At 31.3% G+C, this 19,791-nt stretch overlaps 2 protein-coding genes across 5 annotated transcripts in view; both read right to left on the reverse strand.

The window, feature by feature from the left end:
• The window catches only part of LOC126840939 (conserved oligomeric Golgi complex subunit 4), a 65,471-nt gene that overhangs the window by 17,359 nt on the left and 28,321 nt on the right, over positions 1–19,791 (reverse strand). The gene's annotated exons all lie outside the window — the stretch shown is intronic.
• LOC126840937 (solute carrier family 12 member 4) overlaps positions 4,165–19,791 on the reverse strand; it is a 98,939-nt gene continuing 83,312 nt past the window's right edge. For 2 of the 4 annotated variants that reach the window (XM_050576970.1, XM_050576969.1), the window contains exons 2-20: positions 17,867–17,943; positions 15,975–16,232; positions 14,577–14,762; positions 13,888–14,123; positions 13,623–13,807; positions 12,152–12,313; positions 11,935–12,091; positions 11,361–11,499; positions 11,035–11,288; positions 10,840–10,959; positions 10,409–10,768; positions 10,156–10,345; positions 9,331–9,546; positions 8,940–9,047; positions 8,497–8,553; positions 7,384–7,491; positions 7,217–7,320; positions 7,002–7,141; positions 4,167–6,424 (exon numbers count right to left, since the gene is read on the reverse strand). In XM_050576970.1, coding sequence (XP_050432927.1) covers positions 6,333–6,424; positions 7,002–7,141; positions 7,217–7,320; positions 7,384–7,491; positions 8,497–8,553; positions 8,940–9,047; positions 9,331–9,546; positions 10,156–10,345; positions 10,409–10,768; positions 10,840–10,959; positions 11,035–11,288; positions 11,361–11,499; positions 11,935–12,091; positions 12,152–12,313; positions 13,623–13,807; positions 13,888–14,123; positions 14,577–14,762; positions 15,975–16,154 — 2,994 coding nt within the window. In that variant the 5' untranslated portion in view covers positions 16,155–16,232; positions 17,867–17,943 and the 3' untranslated portion in view covers positions 4,167–6,332. Of the gene's footprint in view, positions 6,425–7,001; positions 7,142–7,216; positions 7,321–7,383; positions 7,492–8,496; positions 8,554–8,939; positions 9,048–9,330; positions 9,547–10,155; positions 10,346–10,408; positions 10,769–10,839; positions 10,960–11,034; positions 11,289–11,360; positions 11,500–11,934; positions 12,092–12,151; positions 12,314–13,622; positions 13,808–13,887; positions 14,124–14,576; positions 14,763–15,974; positions 16,233–17,866; positions 17,944–19,791 lie in introns of all 4 variants that reach the window. The other 2 variants (XM_050576966.1, XM_050576967.1) reach the window with 2 other exon arrangements.

Raw genomic sequence — 19,791 nt, forward strand, 5'->3', positions numbered from 1 at the left:
AATTGAATGTATTGTTTTTTTAATGATTAGTTCTAAATTAATTTTACAATAGGAATAATATTAAGTATATGTAGTATTTTACTTATTTTAAAAGTGTGTAGGGCAATTATACTGGGCTACGGCTGGTAAGTTAGACATCAACATTTTATCTAGCATTTGAAGATTTTATTATAAATTATTATCAATATGTTCAATTTGTTAAATTATTTATCTCTCGAAGTAATATTAATTATTAATTACTGTTAAAAAGGTCATAGAGTTTGTACAGTTTATCTTTGTAATTCGTTTTGTGAAAGTACCTATTTTTTTATTATTCTAATAGCAAGACTACTTAATCTTTGCCTCTTCTACACAAAGTGCCCATTACTGATACACTTTATGGACGATTGAGTGATACCTACATTTTTTTTTATGGACAAGTCAATCGTTTTTTTATGTGGTTTTAATTTATTGTAAAAACGAAGTTTTGATTGGATGAATTCGCAGATCAGTTTTATAATTTCAGTAACTTTTTTTACCTTATTTTTTTACACTGTGTTTGGTTTATTGATTTCTTGCTTTATTCGTATTAATGACAAAGTCGAGCAATTAGATAAAAAAAAAAAAAAAAAGGAAACCGACAAAAATCAAAATTTTAGTTAAGTAGTGTATTCTAGGAGACGGAGGGAACACACGTGTTGAAACTAATGTTTTTTAGACTTTATAGAAGGTCACCGAGAGAAAATGATATGTCTGAATATTTTATGTAATTATAGTTGTGTACCTAGGTCATGACCATTACCGTGTCACGTCATCGGGCTACATAAGTAATGTCACCAAACATAAATATAACATTTCCCGAGGATTCTATTACACACGAGTGATATTATCGCAGTGAGCCCACACCAAGGTTGTATATGGTCGGTATTTAAAACCTAGAAGCACCTAATATTGTAATTAACAACGGCATAAGAAGAAACGATTCGATAAACAATAGTTTGTAGATTATAATTATTTGTCAGTCCGACCGACGACTAAGCAGCGAGGTTCAACAGGTAGGGAATGTATAATTAAGATAATAAGGAAGGTAAATATAGTTAAATAAATAAAAACAAAATGTATTTTAAATATTATAACAAAACGAGTAGTCATAATCGCTAATTTTACATTTTTTATTTTATTTTTTTTTTGTTTTTATTTTACATTTTCAAAAAGTCATACATAGGAACAGAATATTAAATGTTTTAACAACTTACAACAGTGCGTCAACTACTAACATAAGTGCATTGACACGTATAATTTGTATAATAATAATTAATAATAATAATAATAATAATAATAATAATAATAATAATAATTAATAATAACCATAATAATATTATTATATTCAATTACTTATTTGTAAAACTCTTACGATGTACAATTTCTGTAGTTTTTTTTTTGTTTTTATGTAAGTAAGTTGTTTAATAATATCATTGATTACAGAACTTCGAATGGACATTTCACATTTGTATTGTATGTTTTCTAATATTAAATTATATACCTATAGGTGCTTTACTATTAAGTGTTGTAGGCATTTAGTAATAATAGTTGGTTAATAATTGTAGTCTAAGCAAATTGGCACATAAACGTATGTTCAAGTAAGTTAACGAAATAATAAATTATTGTATACAGGGTGAACAATACAGGACGTCATTACTGTAGGCGAACGGAAATTTGAGTGTGGGTAAGTTTTGTTTTTTGGTTTCGATTAATTTCGAGTTGCCTATTTTTTTTATTTATTATTATCACTAGTTTTTTTTTTTTATATAAATAGATCACAATGTTTTAATCTAATTATCATATTGAGCGGGATTTTATATATATATATATATAATTTTTTATTTTACAATCAAACACGATATTATAACTATTAATTACCATTAAACGGATAAACGGCGTGGTAAGAAAAATATGGTAGAAGAGAGGTTTTATAATATATTATAAATAATTCGTCTAACTTGACATGGGAAAATGTCGAAGTGTCGTAAAAAACAAACTTGGGGCTAGGCCTTAAGCGCGAATAGTAAGTAATTTGTTATCGGCAAATTTGTACTCGTGGAAAAAAATTAAATTTGAAAACTTCAAAGTTGAGAAACGGGTTTATGTGAGATTTTTTTTTTTAACAAATCCATTGTTTAATATATGAATAATATTCTATTTTATATCATATAATATATATATATAAATATAATATTTTACTACCTATCTGATTAGGCTAATATATATATTGATCAGATGATAGGTAGTACAATATTATATTTGTACGGTTATCTATGTTTTAATTAAATATAGTATATAATATTATTTTATTGTAAATAGGGAGATCAAGTAATAATTAGTAATTGTAAACCAAAAGGACAAAAAATGATGTTAACGCGATATTATTAATAAAATAGTCGATAATATTTAATTTAAACTAATGATTTTTGTTTTTAAATTAACAAGTTTCACTTTTTTTCTATCAAAAATAATATTGCGTTTAGTTTGTCCCTTCCATTTGCACAAATTATCCCTCGCATGACCCTAACACGTTTATTTTTATAATTAACGGTCATTTCTTTGTGTTTCGGTTAAAAATGTACTTTTAAGTAGTTTATTTATTTTCTATAACATTATTATTATAATAAAACTAAACCTAATAAAAAAAAAAATTGGAACTAAAAACCTATTTACATTAATAAAAGGCAGCGTTGTATGTCTATAAATAATACATTTCTTATTATTATTACTATTATTGTTTTTAATATCATAAAGAATAGTTCTTAGAAGTTTATAACTTTTTTTTTGGGGGGGAGGGGTTGCTGTTTTGACGCATCAAAATGAAGAGTTTTTATTACAATTTGTTTGATTGTACACCACAAATAAGCTTAAGCAGTTTATGCATAGTAATAATAATAATAATATTTGTATTATTTAAATAATAAATTATGATCACAAACATATTATTATAATACTATTAGGTAAATAATAATGTTTGTATAATATTATTGTTATTATTATTATTATTATTATTACTACCTACTTTTCCGAAATTTAAGCTAACATATTTTAAATATCGAGATTATAAGATAAACAATTAATAATTGACTCGGAAAACATTAAAAAAAAAAATAAATTTGAAATCATTACTAAACTCTCAGTTTGCCGTCCGTATATTAACGAAAAATTTCTTTATTAGTAAAAATGTGTTGGAACTTATTATTTAAATTTAACCGGTAGGTAGGTAATATCGTTTGGTTGAGCGGGCGCGACTGAACGATAAGGTTAAAGATGTGATACCTATTATATATTAGAAAATAGTAGTAATATGTACATTCGCATAATATAATATATTATTTATAATAATATCAATAAATTATATAAGAATAATATAGTAATGATAATAATAGGTACGTTTTACATTTTTTTTTTGTCAATTATTAATATTATTTGTTCGGAGGAAAAAACGAAACTAAGAATAATATTAAGCCTAAGTGCGGCGACATAATAATTTACAGATTTATACACGAACGGCCGGACAGCACAAACGATAGCTGGCCTAATTATTAAAATATTATACATATTGTATAAGTAAGTACTTTTAGTATATAATATTATACCTATAACGTACGATTTCACTAAAATCTTTCATAATAATATAATAATATTATTACAATAAGTAATATCAATATAAACTTAATAATAATGATTAAGTATTAATTATAGTATACACTATACAAATTAATTTATAAATTTTGAATACTGCTGATTCATTTTAAATAAGAGTCTACTAATACAAAATTGAAATATCGTTGACATTTAATAGTTCTTAACAAGTCAAATAATATCATTAAAATATGAGTCTTCTTATTTGATGCTATTTTTTTTTTAATAATTAAATTTGTTGACAAATGCCAATAGTATTATGAATAAGTTTAAAGACAAAAAATTGTTGCATCGTTATTATTAATATATTTTTCCTATAAATAAATTAATATTATATTCGAATCTTCAACACTCATCCGTCAACAATCGGAAACAAAAAAAAAACTTAAAAATAATAATTATAAAAATTACTTAAGTATACAAGTATTTAAAATTAATTAATAATAATTAGCTATAGAAAAAAAGTTATTCCTCATAGGCCAAGATGTTTTGAGAGATTATATTATTTTTATGTTCACAACAACTTTAAATAAATATAATAATAATGTATTATAATATTATATTATAAGAATAGGTACTGGAGCAAATTATTATGTGTATAATTGATAATTATTTTGTTCGTTAAGATAAGATAAGATAATTAAACGATAACAAATCATATAAATTATATAAATTAATAATAATAATAACTATAATAATATATATTCTAACAATAATAAATAGTAAATAGGTTTAGGTAACAGTATTCGAAAAACATAAGGTAACAAACGTTGTCTCTTAAAGTTAAAAAAAACAACAAATAAATACATATTCAACTGATAAAAGACACAAGAGTTATTTATTTTCTTTGGTTTTACTAAAAAAAAAGGGGGTAGCTATCTATAAAGTATTAAAATATTAACAAACATAACATAACGTAACATAATATAATATTAATATAAATATATATGTAACAATAATCAAAGTGCTTAAAATAAATAATTATTTTATTATATAATCAAGGCAATAAGGATGTTTTCATGTATATTACATTTATTTTATCATAGCTAAGCATTTTATAATATTATAGTAATCGTGTATTATATAGGAATGTTAATTATAGCGACGTTAAAACAATAATAAATACAACGAAACAACCAACACAAAATATACTAACACAGCGTAATATATATTTTTAATGTTTTGATTATGAAATATTAACAATTTTTAATTTCTTGTCCAAATTATCTAAAAATCGTTTGATAATATTAGTAAATATGTTTAAAATAATTGCCGTGTGTGCAATATTGTAAAGGCAAAATTTAGATGCGCCGAAGAAACATAAATAGGTACGTGATGTTTGATTTACATTTTTTTTCCATTAAACCTATAACTCCCACTTTTTCGATTGGTATATCAATTTTTTTATTAAGTAGATACTATGTATGATATATTTTGTTGTTATAAAAACTCGGGGCGACTCTGGCAAAAGTAATTAATAATTAACTATACATATATTTGTTTTTTCACAACAAATTGTGTTGTTTGTTAAATAAATCAAATTTTTTTAAATGTATTTATTCAAAGACAATAATAATATATTGACAAGGTAAATTGGTTAAAAGGACACGTGCTTTGGGGTCCGACAATAAAGAAGGACACGACGTGTAAGTCTACTCTACAATCGTGCTCGGAAGCTATTTTAATTAACTCGTGTATGATAAAAGAATAACGAATGGCAGTGAATAATTGAATACATATGATATAATAATAATGATTTTAAATTAAAATAATAGGCAATCTTGCGGTTAGTGAAGCGTAAGTGATTTTCCAATTAAGTAGAAAAGTCCATTCGTTTATTTTTTTTGGTTCGTTGATGGGTTAAAATTAATAAGTATTTACGAAAACTTCATTGTTATATGCGCGACAATAACATGAACATAGTTTGGTGTGTATAAATGACAGTTGGGACTGCTAAAAATATATGATATTCGTTACAATAGTAAAATCTCGTATAAATAATGTTGTTTGCTACGTCCGACACCTTATTCAAACTAGTATCGTCGGTTAATAAATAACATATATATAACGAGACAAGGAAAACCGTGACTTTTAAAAATTTGCATCTAAATTAACATAATGTAGCATTACACTATATACTATTATATTTATTTATAAGCTATTTACGAAATTATTTGGTGAAAATTTCTGATTTTTTTGGTAGTGCTTACACATGTCACATTATGTATACATTGTATTTATAGTATTACGTTAATCATAACAATAATAATAGGCCTAATTAAAACGGGAGCGTACAATTTAATAGTTATTATTATGTTTAACAATACAATAAATATCGTAAACGTTTTAGTAAAAAAAAAACAGTATATAGTGATGATAATGACTATTTTTTGTTTAAAATAATCAAAATTCAACGAACGACTTATGAGTATAATGTGCAACAATTAAATAGAATAATTCTATAAAAAAACGAACAACATAATAAAATTAATAAAACGTAGAAATCAAAACAAATATAACAGCTATAATAATAATAGTACATTATATAAACGACGATAGACGCTGGGCGTTTTTGAGAAGTTTCCGGCTATCATTAAAAAAGTAATGCGTGAACGAGTATAAAAAATTCGTACCTGATTGACAAAGACATGAGCAACTCAGGTTGTCTACGAGTAAATGGTGATCACTTCGCGACCACCACCTCGGACCATCAACACTTTGTCTAGGCCTTCGGTCATTACTTCCAAAAATTCCATGTCTGTTTGGTAAACGCAATTAAGGATAAATTTCTTTCACAATCGCGCTTATACACATAAATTCAGTTACTTAACTCAAGAACTAACTTAGAGCTTTGGTTTTTTGATATTGTGACTTTAATTAAGACGTCTTGTTAAACTTATTAACTGGGTACGGTTTTTTTTAAACAAACCGCCCCAGGCGTTACCTCACCAATTTAAATTTCAGATAATAAAATAAACGGCTTAAACTGGGCCAATATAACGAATGTAGCAGTGGCGTATTTACGGTGGGGGGGGGGGGTATGAGAGATAGATCCCCTCCCTTGACCTTTTTTTTTTTTTGTAAGACTAGGTATAAACAGAATAGATTCCGCATTCAGAGCATTTCACACATTTTTAGGGGGACTAGAAATAATTTTGGTCTAACTTACCCCCAAAAAACTTTAAAAGTCTATAATGCTTAACGTACTTGTTTCCTATTAGTGAGTATAATACAAAAGTTCTAAAAATATGTACTTGGTAGATCTTTCACTTTGAGAGCTACGCGTAGGTTTGTACCACGTGTACACAACGCTACAAGTATAAAAAAAAGGATACAGTTTGATTCCCTTTCCGATTTGTTGTCTTTGGGCGGTCCTGGCAGGTTAAATATAACCAATTGAGCGTCTCTCGATCGACTTACAATGACTTCATTTAGTTTAACCGCAGTGTGCATTCTCCTCACGTTGTCTTCGTCCCTATATGAATACACGTTGTAAAGGTATATATATATCTATCATTCGATTAGATGTAAAACTTTGGTTTATACTTACGGTCTTAACGTCGACGTGGATGAATCGGTTGTCTCTTTTTGCGCTGGTTCCTTAAGCACTCCGGGTTTGTCTCCGTTTGCCCGTTTCTCATTGGTATTCTCCGCCTGTGCCGTTTATAAACGTTAAGAGTTTTTTTATTTCATTTTATTTTTTTTATTAACACTTACGGATTTTGATTTATCTTCGGCGCTCGATTCTTCCTGGAAACGTACTTTGGTAGCCGATCTCCCTTCCGACTGATCTTTTCTGTGATGTTGGTCGATTATGGATTGTACCTAAACAACATCGGGGTACGTTTTAGCCAAACAATGTGATATTATACCATTTGAATCAACAAAATAATTATCAGTGGACGCATCACAATAAAATGAAAACAAAAAGTTGAATGTTAAAATGATATTGATGATCATAAAAGTGTGAAAAAAATAATAAATTAAATTAAATTCGACATTGATACATAGTAATCAATATGGCTGAAATGTGAGTACTACTTATGGAAAATGTATTATTAAAACACTACTACTGTCGATTAAAACAAAAGCCACTAAATACAAAAAAAGTATACTTTTTGCAGAACGAAGAATATACTATACAACTAATATAGCCAAGGGTGTCCACACATATAATATTATATTTTGAAGAGATACGAGAGAAGACGTTAGTACAGTAATATATTATACGGTTGAAGATACAGATCAATTTATTAGAGATTTTGTCCCCCCCTCCCAAAAAACAAAAGTTCATGCAAATAGTTTACTTAACATTTATATTTAAATAAATATGTCCAACTCCGATTATAAAGACATAAATAAACAACAAACATGGAATAAATATATATTTTAACAAATATTTATTCTATGAAAGGTCCATAAAATTACAAAATGGCACGAATTCCTCTCTATTCACATTTTATTAATGAAAAATTCAAACTCGAGATGTTCTGGCACAAATCTTTTTTTTTATAGTTTGTTATATGAGATCTTACAGGGACAATTAGGTGTTCTTATAACAAACGATAGGAGAAAATCTAAAATTAGTATTAAATTGGTTGTAAATAAGTAAATAATACAATACTAACAATAATGATTAATGTCAATCAATAGTAATATGAAAATTATCTACATGAAAAAAAAGCTTCTAACTACGTTGTCTACTGCAACAATAATATATAATGTTATATAATAGTCAACTATTATAATTTGTTAAATACAAACTAAATTAAATTTTAAAAGCGTTCCTAGAATACTTTTTTTTAAAGTTAAAAACCGTAAACAACAAACCAGTGGCGTGTTCTCTCCAGTCGGTGTTTCCCGATTGAAATCTATGATATTACGCATCTTTTGTAAGCAAAAGAGAAAAACAACAAACCACAAGCCGTGTTTAAAGACAGTTATACAAGATAATTTATAATTATATAATATATTATTAGTATTCAAAATGTTGACTGTCATGCGCCAAGTGGTACAGTACACGGTAGAGATTATATTGTGTAGGAATTTGATTTGTACTATTATCATTAGGAAAACATAAGTTTAGAATTATATGTTGCAACAATATAATAAAAGTCAACAAAATGATTTTAGAATTTGTCCGATAGTAAAAAAGCATGACAGCCGACTTTTAGTAAACAAAAAAATACATTATTACAACACTTAACTAATTAGTAATATTTTTGAAAGTAATATAATAAGGGTTTTTCTTTTCAATCGTACGGTTTACTTACCATTCCGAAGGATTCTTTTTTGTTGAGTCTGAGTTCTCTTAACATCTGAGTACGTTGTTCCATCATGAGAGTCCGTTCGTACGTATAAGCCGAAATGTCGTAATTAGTCTGTTAAGATAACAGAAAAAAAAGAGTTTAAAATCTAAACGTCTAAAACAGATTAATTCGATTTTATTTTTTTATGAATGAAGGGTTTAGAAATTGGCAGAGGACTTGTTGCACCTGTTTGGAGAGTTGGTAAGCAGAGATATTGAAGCATTTTTTAGAGGCAAAGGGCGGTCGAAAAATGAGTGGGTGATTGATAAGTAAAGATAAATAGGTGCGTGTTGCAGGTAAAGAAATGAGGTGACAGAATATTTGGGTGACCGAAAAAATTTAGCAAGGTTCTTACCATTTCGACTACTTCGACTTCAGCGGGAATGCGCAGTTGATACAAGAACGTTTTGAGGTCTTTTTTCATTTGAATGGAGTTGTCGTCGGTTTGTGCCACGGTGAATATCCTGAGCTTGCAGTTTTTCCAGGTCCGGTGTTGTTTCAATAGGAACGGTATCAACATCAGAATACCGCCATCGTGTACAATCCACCAAATATCGATTGTACCAGATAGCTGTACATTCGAGTTATTTTTATATATATTTTTTAAAATTAAACTTTTAAGCTACGTAAAAAATTGACATTTTTACAGAATTGTATTATAAGAATATACAACTAATTATAACAATATATTATTACTTGTAATATTATAGGTATAATAAATATTTATGATTGAAAATTTAACTTAAAGTTATGATTTCTAAACAACGACATTTTTTAGGAAAAATATCTATATTCGGCGACTTTTTAAACTTGATCAAAAGACTCCAAATGTGGGTATTTTTTTTTGTATTACATAGATTATTTTCAGTCGGTGGGAGAAGAAATATTTTATTTTTTACAATTATAAATTAATTAAAAAATCAATCATAGATACCTACTAGTTAATTTAGTCATGTGTAAATAGTTTATTTAACGATAATTTTACGAATAATGAAATAATGGTAAATTTGTATTCGTGACTTAAATAAAAAAATTATTTAAATAAAAATATATTCGAATAATGTCCTATTCTGACTGGAACCTCGACAGTCCGGATTTAAACTTAAGTAAAAATTCTGTTTTTATTAATTGTATCTGAAATGGTCATAGGTTTTCCGTTAGTTGCGAAATTTGACGTTACCTTAGTCGCTGAATCCGGAAAAGATCTAATGCCTTTGGGTACGATGAGTGCCATTTTAGCTGCCGTAACGATGCGGATAGTTTGCAAGAACACTTGCCATGAACGGTCGTTTTCGGATTGTTGCCAGCTGTTAGGCCACCCCAATATAACCGTATTGGGTTTAAGGCCTCCGAGACCGGCAATCTGTATTCTGTAACACATAAAACAGTGATTAGCCAAGGCAAAGCCGGTCGATGAAGACGTCACAACTTACAGATGACTCAATCCCTCAGACGTGTCCTTGGCTACTAGCACGTCCGCGAACCCTTTGACCTTCTCTTCGTCCATCAGGCGGACCAGCTCCTTCTTAGTCGCTTGGATGTCGTGGCTGGGTTTGATGTAGTCACCCTCAATCACCGTCGCGCTCACCGTCAATCCTTTTCCCGCCTTCAGTTGCGACACGAACGAGAAGATTTTTCTATACTTGGGCAGGTCCGCGTTGAAGTTGACCAGCATCAGTATCTGAGGTCGCCAATTCTTAGTGTGCGGCGGCGCGTCTTCCAACCGGAGCAAACTGTACCTGGCCGCCGACAGGGCCAACCCTCGCATACCGTCTCCCCATTCTTTTTCGGCTCTATAGAGGGAATCAAGTATTTCAAGTGGTTAGAACAGCTCATAGCTTATATTGTGATAGTTTACACTCACCCTCGATACTCGATGTATTTGTATATGATGCCGGCCATGCCCAGTGCTATCAACGCGAAGTACCAGCTCGACATGAACATGACGGCTATGCACAACGTCAGTCCGGTAAACGACAAGGTCCTGTATGAAAAAAAAAAACATAACATTGTAAGGAGCGTTTAAGATCTAAGCGCTGTCAAAAGTGTGTGTAACTACCAGTGGTAGAATTTGAACCGAGGTCTCCAGTTGGGAGTGCGCAGCAGTGTCTGCAAGACGCAAGCCAGGTTGACAAAAGCGTAACACATCAATAGAAACATTGCCAACAGTGGGGCAAGGTTGTCTATATTTCCAATCAAGATACCTCCCTGGCAAACGGCTACTGTAATGAGCAGTGCTCGGGTGGGTTCGCCGGAAGCTGAAGATTTAGCGAACGGTTGTAGGAACGGTATGATGTCGTCTTTGGCTATGGCCTGAAAACCGATACAAATATACATTTAACAATAATAATTATTATTGTTTTTTTTTAAAGTAAGTCAGCTCACTTGTAGCAGTCTAGGCGCTCCAGTAAGACTCTGAAGACCCGCACCTAACGTGGACAAGGTAGCACCGACCAAAATCACCCACTCGTTAGGCCAAGCGATGTTAGCAACGACTAGACGACCGCCAATACTCTGACCAAACCTGCGTTGAAAACAAAAGTATGCTTATACAACATCATAATGCCTGCATAGTTTATGCGTTTGTCAAGTTATTAACAAAACAACGATATTCAGAATGCTTCTGAAACTATACGGCGTTAACGCGGTATTTTCTTGCTAGCAATGATTAGTTTTATGTGTCCTACACAAGCTCAAAGCTTAGAGAATTATTTTACAAGATTCCATTGTGCTCACAGACCACAGTCGTATATTCACACGCTTCATATAATATATGCATGGATTCATAAAGTTCATGAATATTGGTTTCAATACAGAGCCCAAAAGAGAGATTAATTTATGACCGTACTAAAATTTAATAATTAAGTACTTAACCACATGTGAAAATCGGGCAAATTGAATTGTTTTAAGGTAGGATGGGCACGTCGTTGGCGTTTATTATTCATAGTTTGTTACTTACTTGTCCCTGAGAAGCAAGTTGTCCACCGTGGCCGCGAATAGTATTACGGCCGACAAGTACACCGTCGAAGTGCTCAAGATTGCCAATATCGTACCTATAGGAATAGATTTTTGTGCGTCCGCCAGATCTCCGGATCTATTTGAACCGGCCATTATGCCTGATGAATAAACGATAAATGAAAATATGATCCAAAACGATCCACATACAGATAACTAACCGGTAACAGACGGGAAAAATATGCCGATCAATATTGTAAACGATGTCGTTATGTCGACCATAACCATGTTGTACGTGTTTTTTTGCAGCGGCTGTATGTCTTCGACCTTGTGTGTTTTGGCTATGTATTGTCCAGTTTCCAAAAAGTTTCCAAAAATATTCTCTGCGAGTTAGCAAAAAAAAAAAAATGAACCCAAATTAGACCATTTTGTGAAGTGAACCGATAAACTTGGAGACGATATTTCAGAGGATTGGCAATCAGTGATCCCTTTTATCAGCTGATTTACTCTTATTAATAAATCCTTCCTTATCATATATCTTCCCTTATCAATCAACAATATCTTATCGGGTCCCTCCTCTATGAATAAACTACCCTAAAAAATGGGCTTAATCATCCTTTATTAAGTTTTATATGTTGATAAAATTGCTTACGTAAGAGCTCTTAATTTTTCTTTACTTTTGTTTTACCCTTCTTCCATGTGACCAAGACGAAACACTAGGTTTTTATAAAATGACAGATCGTATTGGGGCCGTTTTATTTGTTCGGAAAAAAACGTTTAACAACCCAAGTCACGAACACATTTTAAAATCAGCTTGTGCAATTGAAAACTAAATATATTTGCTCAATTAATTATTAAGCGCCTGTTATAGAAAGTATTTTTTTCTCTTCGCAGTAGTTTTTCGATAACTTTTAATTTTTAATTGCACTCGCGATACATCTATACTCATGTAAGTAACGATTTAATAATTTAAGTAAAAGGGTTTACATACATAATACAATTAATTTCATGCTGGTTTCCCGGACCTAAGCCTTTAACACACATAAAATTAGAGGTAATATAATTAAGGTCGTGCGCATAATAAAACCAAGCGGGGTTTACTTTAGTAGTTTAACATTTGGGTTTAAACACGAAACGGCATGTTCGCAGTAAAACACTATTGGGATTTGGGATGATTTAATTAATTTTATAAAAATACTTTGCATATTGTAGTGATATTAATGTATTCTATTAGGTGGTACCCGATATTATCCCCGTGGTTAGGGGAGAAAGAATTCTACCAAAGTCCTCGCTCCTGTCGTAAAAGGCGACTAACGTGACGTAGAGCCCTCCGAAAAGTGGCCTTCTGACTGGTCACTTCATCTTGAGACACACCTTCTTCGGCCCGCAATTAGCACCTAGTCCTACTAGTCGGTCCGCAGTCGTAGGGGATTCCTTCAGGGTGAACCATTAAAGCCAAGGAACATCAGGTGGTACCCGATATAAATAAAATGATAAAACCCTCACAACAGCGTGAATGTGTCACCCTTGTGATTTCATGGGTCTCTAGAGGAGTCCAAATTGAGAAACAAACGACTTTCGAGGAGTGCATATTTTACTACCATTCGGCTCTTAATATTTACTTCTAGATGACTCCTGACTAGAACTCCTGAGGATTACTCAATAGAGAATACCGTATCATATTATACTAACCAAAGAAAACGCCACTGCTAAGACCTCGAATGCCTTTCACTACCGAGGCGTCGTGACTGGTATAGTAAGCATCGCAAGAGTTGGTGCCATTGGGGCAGTAGATCTTTTCCAGGTAACCGCCCGGGTCCTTGTTGCAGTATTTCATATCCATGTCCTTCAGCAAACGGTTTCCTAACGAACACATACTGCGGGAAAAGCACACACGAGCCGTAAATACTATAATAATCGTTTATCGTCGACAGACACTCTTAGTGTATATACTTACATGAGTTTATCGCTTCCATGGAAGTTATAAAATATGCCCACGTAAACGGACAATATGGAAAGCAGTACGCAGGCCAGAGCTACCGAGGCAAACTTGTTGACAAACTTAACACCCACGTACACGATCGAGCTCATCACCATGAGTAATATGGTACCGTATACCCGAAAGTTGTTGTACATTACGGTGCTGTCTTTGGTGAAGTCACCGAAAATCGATAAGCTCGGCGCCATGTAAGTCTGTGGACGTTCATTCGATTTCATGTTAACAATTTAGCTTAAATATGAATAGACAATAGTGAATTTTTTTATATTGTCTACAACCCTATAATTCCTACAAGTTGTTGGCTAGAATTTCAGATTAGGATCCGTACGAAGTAGTAACTCCGATATTCAATTTAATAAATATATTTAATATGAGTCCCAAAGCAATCCCGATTGGAAATCCTGCCTAGTTGCCTCAATCGGATCTCCAAAACAAATTCCTAATAGCGCCGAAAATCTTAGCGATATCCCAAAGGATTCTTATGCAGAAATGACAAATCCTACAGGACTCCCAGTGTTGTTAGGACAACAGATGAACCCTAATAGCTCCGAGAATCCTAACGATTTCTCAGGATTCCCCTGTAGGGATGGTCTTGGGATTCCTGGTGCTGTTAGCGTTATACGGATACAGCAATTCGGGACACTTACTAGAATGATTTCGACGGCTCCTATGATGTACATGGACGCGGCCAGAGTAATGCCAGTGTAGAAGAGCATTCCGACCGCTCCCCCGCACTCTGGGCCCAACGATCTAGAGATCAAGTAGTAAGGTCCGCCAGCCGGCACCACGCCGTTCGTGGCAATGGCACTCATGGATATTGCAGTCAGCATCGTCTGTACAAAAAATATCAAAAATATAGAAATTTTGGGTTTTTATTATTATTGTCCAGTGGCAAAATAAGTTAAAAATATGCGAAAATCTGAGGTACAAGGTATAAGGTATAATGGAATTAGTATTAACAGATAAGATTTCAAAATTTAATAGATTTAAAATGAGAGGAGGAGAAAGGTGGGGAGGGGCCAGAAAATCAGTTAATCATAGATTTTTTTTTTTTAAGAGGACTCACTGTCGGAGTAGTTACTAAAATGGCAGTGACCTACATTATTGGTTCAAGCTAATGTAATTATTGGCCGCGAGTAGTCTTAGGGGAGACATTTTTGCAGTATAAAATGTGCAAAGTAGCTAAATTATGCCGGCAGCCTATAAATGAATAATTTATACCCGAGAATTCAAAATTGCTATTGGAAACAATTAAAACAATTCTACGTTACAGTAGACGTTAAACAGAAACGGTTGGCTCTGGGATAATTAAATTGAAAAACGTATACTACGCTATGTACTTGTGTATAGCGAATTGTGTAGGTTTATATAATGACCGTCGGTTGTTACCCACGTCACAGGCTATACATAGGTAATTTTCCCTTCATGCACGCTGCACAAACGATTGTAGGATTTCCTGACTATGTCCAATGTGACGTTTTGCGTAACAATAAAATAATTAAAATATTGCAATTAAACACTGCATATTATACTATATTAGTGTTATGACGGATAAAAACGTCGAGTAATTCAATACATTTTCAGATCCTACATATATATATATATATATATATATATATTTTATTTTTATATTGTTATCGCAATTATACGTATCACAACGTAAGCCGTTAATGAAAATTTTCACGCATATTTTTGAATTAGTATATTTGAGACACAAATTTCTGGCCAAAACTACATTATAAAACTAACTCATGTGGTTTATAGTCTTAACTTATACGAAATTAATTATTCGTGCTGTCTGTCACCAAAGTTTATTCGCTTCAATTTCTTAGTAGTGAAATATTAATAACTAGAAGTATATCTAAGGGGCTTTGATCATTAAAAAAAATTAGATATAAAAATATGTTTAAGTATAAATGCTAAATTTATCCCATTTAAGCTGGACCTCTCATACAAGGTATATTATTGGAGAGGGTTATTACAGTATCGAGGATAATATTAATATTATTATTATTGTGACATTTTGAATGACCCGAAAATCTTACCACGCAGCAACAAGTGAACACAATTCCAAATCCGTAAATAGCCCCGGCCGTGCCGACTACCCATGAAAGTCGAATGAACAATATGACACCGAATATATTTTGAACACAAGGTAGGTATACGCCGACCAGCGTGCCCATCCTTGCCGGTTTAACCGTAGTCGGTTTAACGTCTGAGTCCATTGCACTTGGGATTGTGTTCGCATAATCTGCAATCGAGTTGAGAAACGTTGCCACTTCTGGGCGGTCTTCCAGCTCATCCTGTGAAATATACAACAAACATAATATTTTGCCCAGTTTGAGGGGAAAAAATGATTGTCATTAAATTACAAAATACACCTATTTATTATCATCCCAAATACATTTTCCTACGGCAATACCTGTGCAAATGAAAATTAATCGTTTTTGTGTACAACTTTAAAAGTAAGTTTGACCGACTAAATGTGACATTGCTATAATGTTTAACATAAAAAATTACTATGGTAGGGGAATACAAATTAGAAAATTAGTTTGAGATTATAACTGCCCTCGTGCCAAACTTTCTTATGTACTCATTTGAAGTTGATTTGCAGGACTCCAACAGTAAATTTCTATTCAGAGGAAAAGTAACAAAATAATTAATATATATAATACATATTAATTTTATTGAGGATGGTTTATATTATATAATACAGATTTTGGTTATATGGGTTAACTATGTACTGTAACTGCAACTATATACATCAATTTTATAACATATCCGACTTATATAATGCAGTTACTACTCGGCAAGATAAGCACCAAATACTCGACAACATTGCACAATTCCACCCTCAATAAACATATAAAAGAAACTCAATCATATTCTTTTCAATCTTCTTTAAGTATCCACTTGACACTTATATGTTCTAACTTATCGTTTCCCGTTATTCGAAACTCTTTTATCTCACTTTTTATAGTGTATCCCGTTCACCCGTTACCATTCTATTTTCAAACTACATAATTTCCAATATTAAGTTCACTACTACTTAGTAGTTTACTTTTCCCCTCTTTTTTGGGGTTTAAAATAAAATCACATGATTATAAAAACAACACCTTCTAAGCTATGCATTGAAGCTAAAAATTGGTTAAATAAAAAGTATAACACATCTATAAGTGTATGTCCTGCAAGTAATCAATACATTTTTCTATTAAATCTATGTTGTATTCTATTATGTGTTCGAAAAATGTTTTAGTATTAAATGTCGTCAAATTTATTTATACTACTACATCAAATTACCACTTAAAAACGTCATCATCACGGTTAATATAATACTATAATTGCTTACAAGAAAACGTTGCCTACATGCAGAGATATTTTAAAAATATTAGTGAAAAAATAAAGGTTAAAGCATTACAATAAGAATAAATTATTTTACCTTGCACAAAAACCTTCACACTATCAAAAAAAAAATTACTACGGCAATTTCTGTTTATATATTTCTCTACTAATTTCATATTTAAATTGTCATGTAAATTATTCAGTATTTTTCATTTCAAGAGCAGTAATTATGCTTCAATTAATAATATAATAATTGCATTCAAGGTTGCACCAATTTTGTAGATATGCCAAAAGAATTTTTCAGGCTTTTCAGGGCTAGAAGTTAGGTAATTCATTTAACGACGATAGTTGTTTTTTTAAAAAGTTGTATACAAAAAATATTTATTGTAAATAAAATCATATCCGTTTGTATAGTTCATTTTTGTGGAACTGAAATGAAAATATTCAACCTCTTCAATGTAACTTCACCAAAAAATAAATAAAATTAAAGCAACTTAAATTTGAGCTCATATATTATTACATGAGTTCAAAACAACAAATACTTGTTGAACACTTATGTTTAAGACCTACACGGTTTTTTTTATATACTACTTACGGAATAGAGGTATAAATTCGTTTCATATCCAGAATTTCTATTTTTTTCTGACTTGTATGTTTCGTCTTTGACATCACCTGAAACAAACCCAAGTAAAAGAATAAATACTATGTATAAATACATAACCTTAAATTGGTAGGTAACCAAGGCAATTATATATTTTTTTAACAGGAGGGAAACAAACATTGGGTTGTTTTATCAAAATAAAAATAAAAATATTTAATCAAATTTAAAAATTCATAATAAATTTTTACATAAAAGTATACACTTAACTCAATAAATTTATTATTAACAACAAGGTTTTTTTAAACATGACAACTAAAAGTAAGTATTTACGTATGTTATCTCAATTAGATATAATACAACTTTCTATATCCTAATACTAATCTCACCTATCCTACAGAATTTTAGTACTAAATGTTCACATGATCTAGTATTAGTAGTTTTTGTTGACTCGAATTATGCAATCAGTGACCTAATCAATGGTTATAAATTTTTAATAATAACTCATAAAAATCTAAGTACGAAACATTAAATACATTATTAGTAATACCCTAAACCACAGAAATAAACACTTATAAACAGCGCATATTGTACCTGTATGTACTTAGGCAACAGACAACAATGATACCGTTGACTTATTATATCCGGTGACGTTGAATGATGATGGTATATGGTAAGTGGTAATGCATTGTTGTCGGAATACGCTGGTTAGGAATTTGTTTTTGTAGTTTATGTGTATTATTAATGATGTATTTCCAACATTTCGTCACTCAAACCTATTCTAAGTGCACAATGTTGGCATCACTGGGTTCAGAACTAAAATCGTTCACAACAAGAAACCACAACCAGTGTTGAGAAAATTCTATTATATATATATATTCTTAATTAAGAAAGAATATGTTGGTGCACGATTAAATAAAACAAATTGAATATTTTACACAGCAGATTTATATAATTAGAATACAATTATTTAGACTCTGTTATTAAAATCGAGTATTTCGTATTTAGCAGTTACAACATGTTAATGAAGTTAAACTAATGCAGTTGTGTATTATCATAAATTTCGGTTTCGAGAAATAATAATTTAAAGAAAGTTTTGAAAGTTTCAAATGAAATTAAATATTGTAAAAGTTTTTATACACATTACGAATACGTCTATAATTTCTTAAAAGCAGTCGTAATTAAAGCAACTACTTGACTGGAAACTTTTGCTAGTTAATGTGCACATTTATAATTGTTTGTGTAGTAATACTGGCTAATATGTAGTAAATCAGTTCGTGTAATCTTAATAAGCTCGCTCTGGGGACGATGTTGGGATAACTTTTTGCGGAAGTATATCAAAACAAAATCAACATAATTAAATAAAATAACTACTTGCGGCAGTTTGGCTAATAACTACTTCTCGACCTTCTAGTACATTTCGATTGTTTGTTTAATGCCGTTTTTCTTTTCATCAAGGTATTTATGATAATAATAATACATTATTTTTTCCATAATATATACTTGTAACATTTATAACTTGTTATACGCTTCTATTCTTGCTAGGATAGAAAACTGTATTCTTGTTAATAATTGTTCCGTCATCATCCCCAGTATCTCGGCATCATTCAGGGCCGTTTAGGACGGCGCGGCGGTTAACCTCCTTGGTAATTTGGCGACCTTGTCATTTTTTTCAGGTTCTAAATTAACGGAACACAGTCTGGCCGAATTGTGCGGCACCGTGGACATGGACGGTGATATGTATTCTGAACCGTTACTTGCCATGCAGACTTTGCGCGTGGACTTGAAAGGGCAAACGGATCCCTTAGAACTCCTAAGATGGATGCAGACACAGTTGTCTCGAGCCGGTGCTGTGACTACGGAAATGTGGGAAGTCGAAGTGCCCCAAGCCATGCCCCCGGTGCCCCCCGTACTTACAGCCA

The sequence above is a fragment of the Adelges cooleyi genome, unplaced genomic scaffold (assembly GCF_023614345.1).
Source record: "Adelges cooleyi isolate 19-005CV unplaced genomic scaffold, UGA_ACOO_1.1 ACOO_flye_CR_arks_rails_tigmint_CR_PRNA_376, whole genome shotgun sequence".
Lineage (NCBI taxonomy): Eukaryota > Metazoa > Arthropoda > Insecta > Hemiptera > Adelgidae > Adelges > Adelges cooleyi.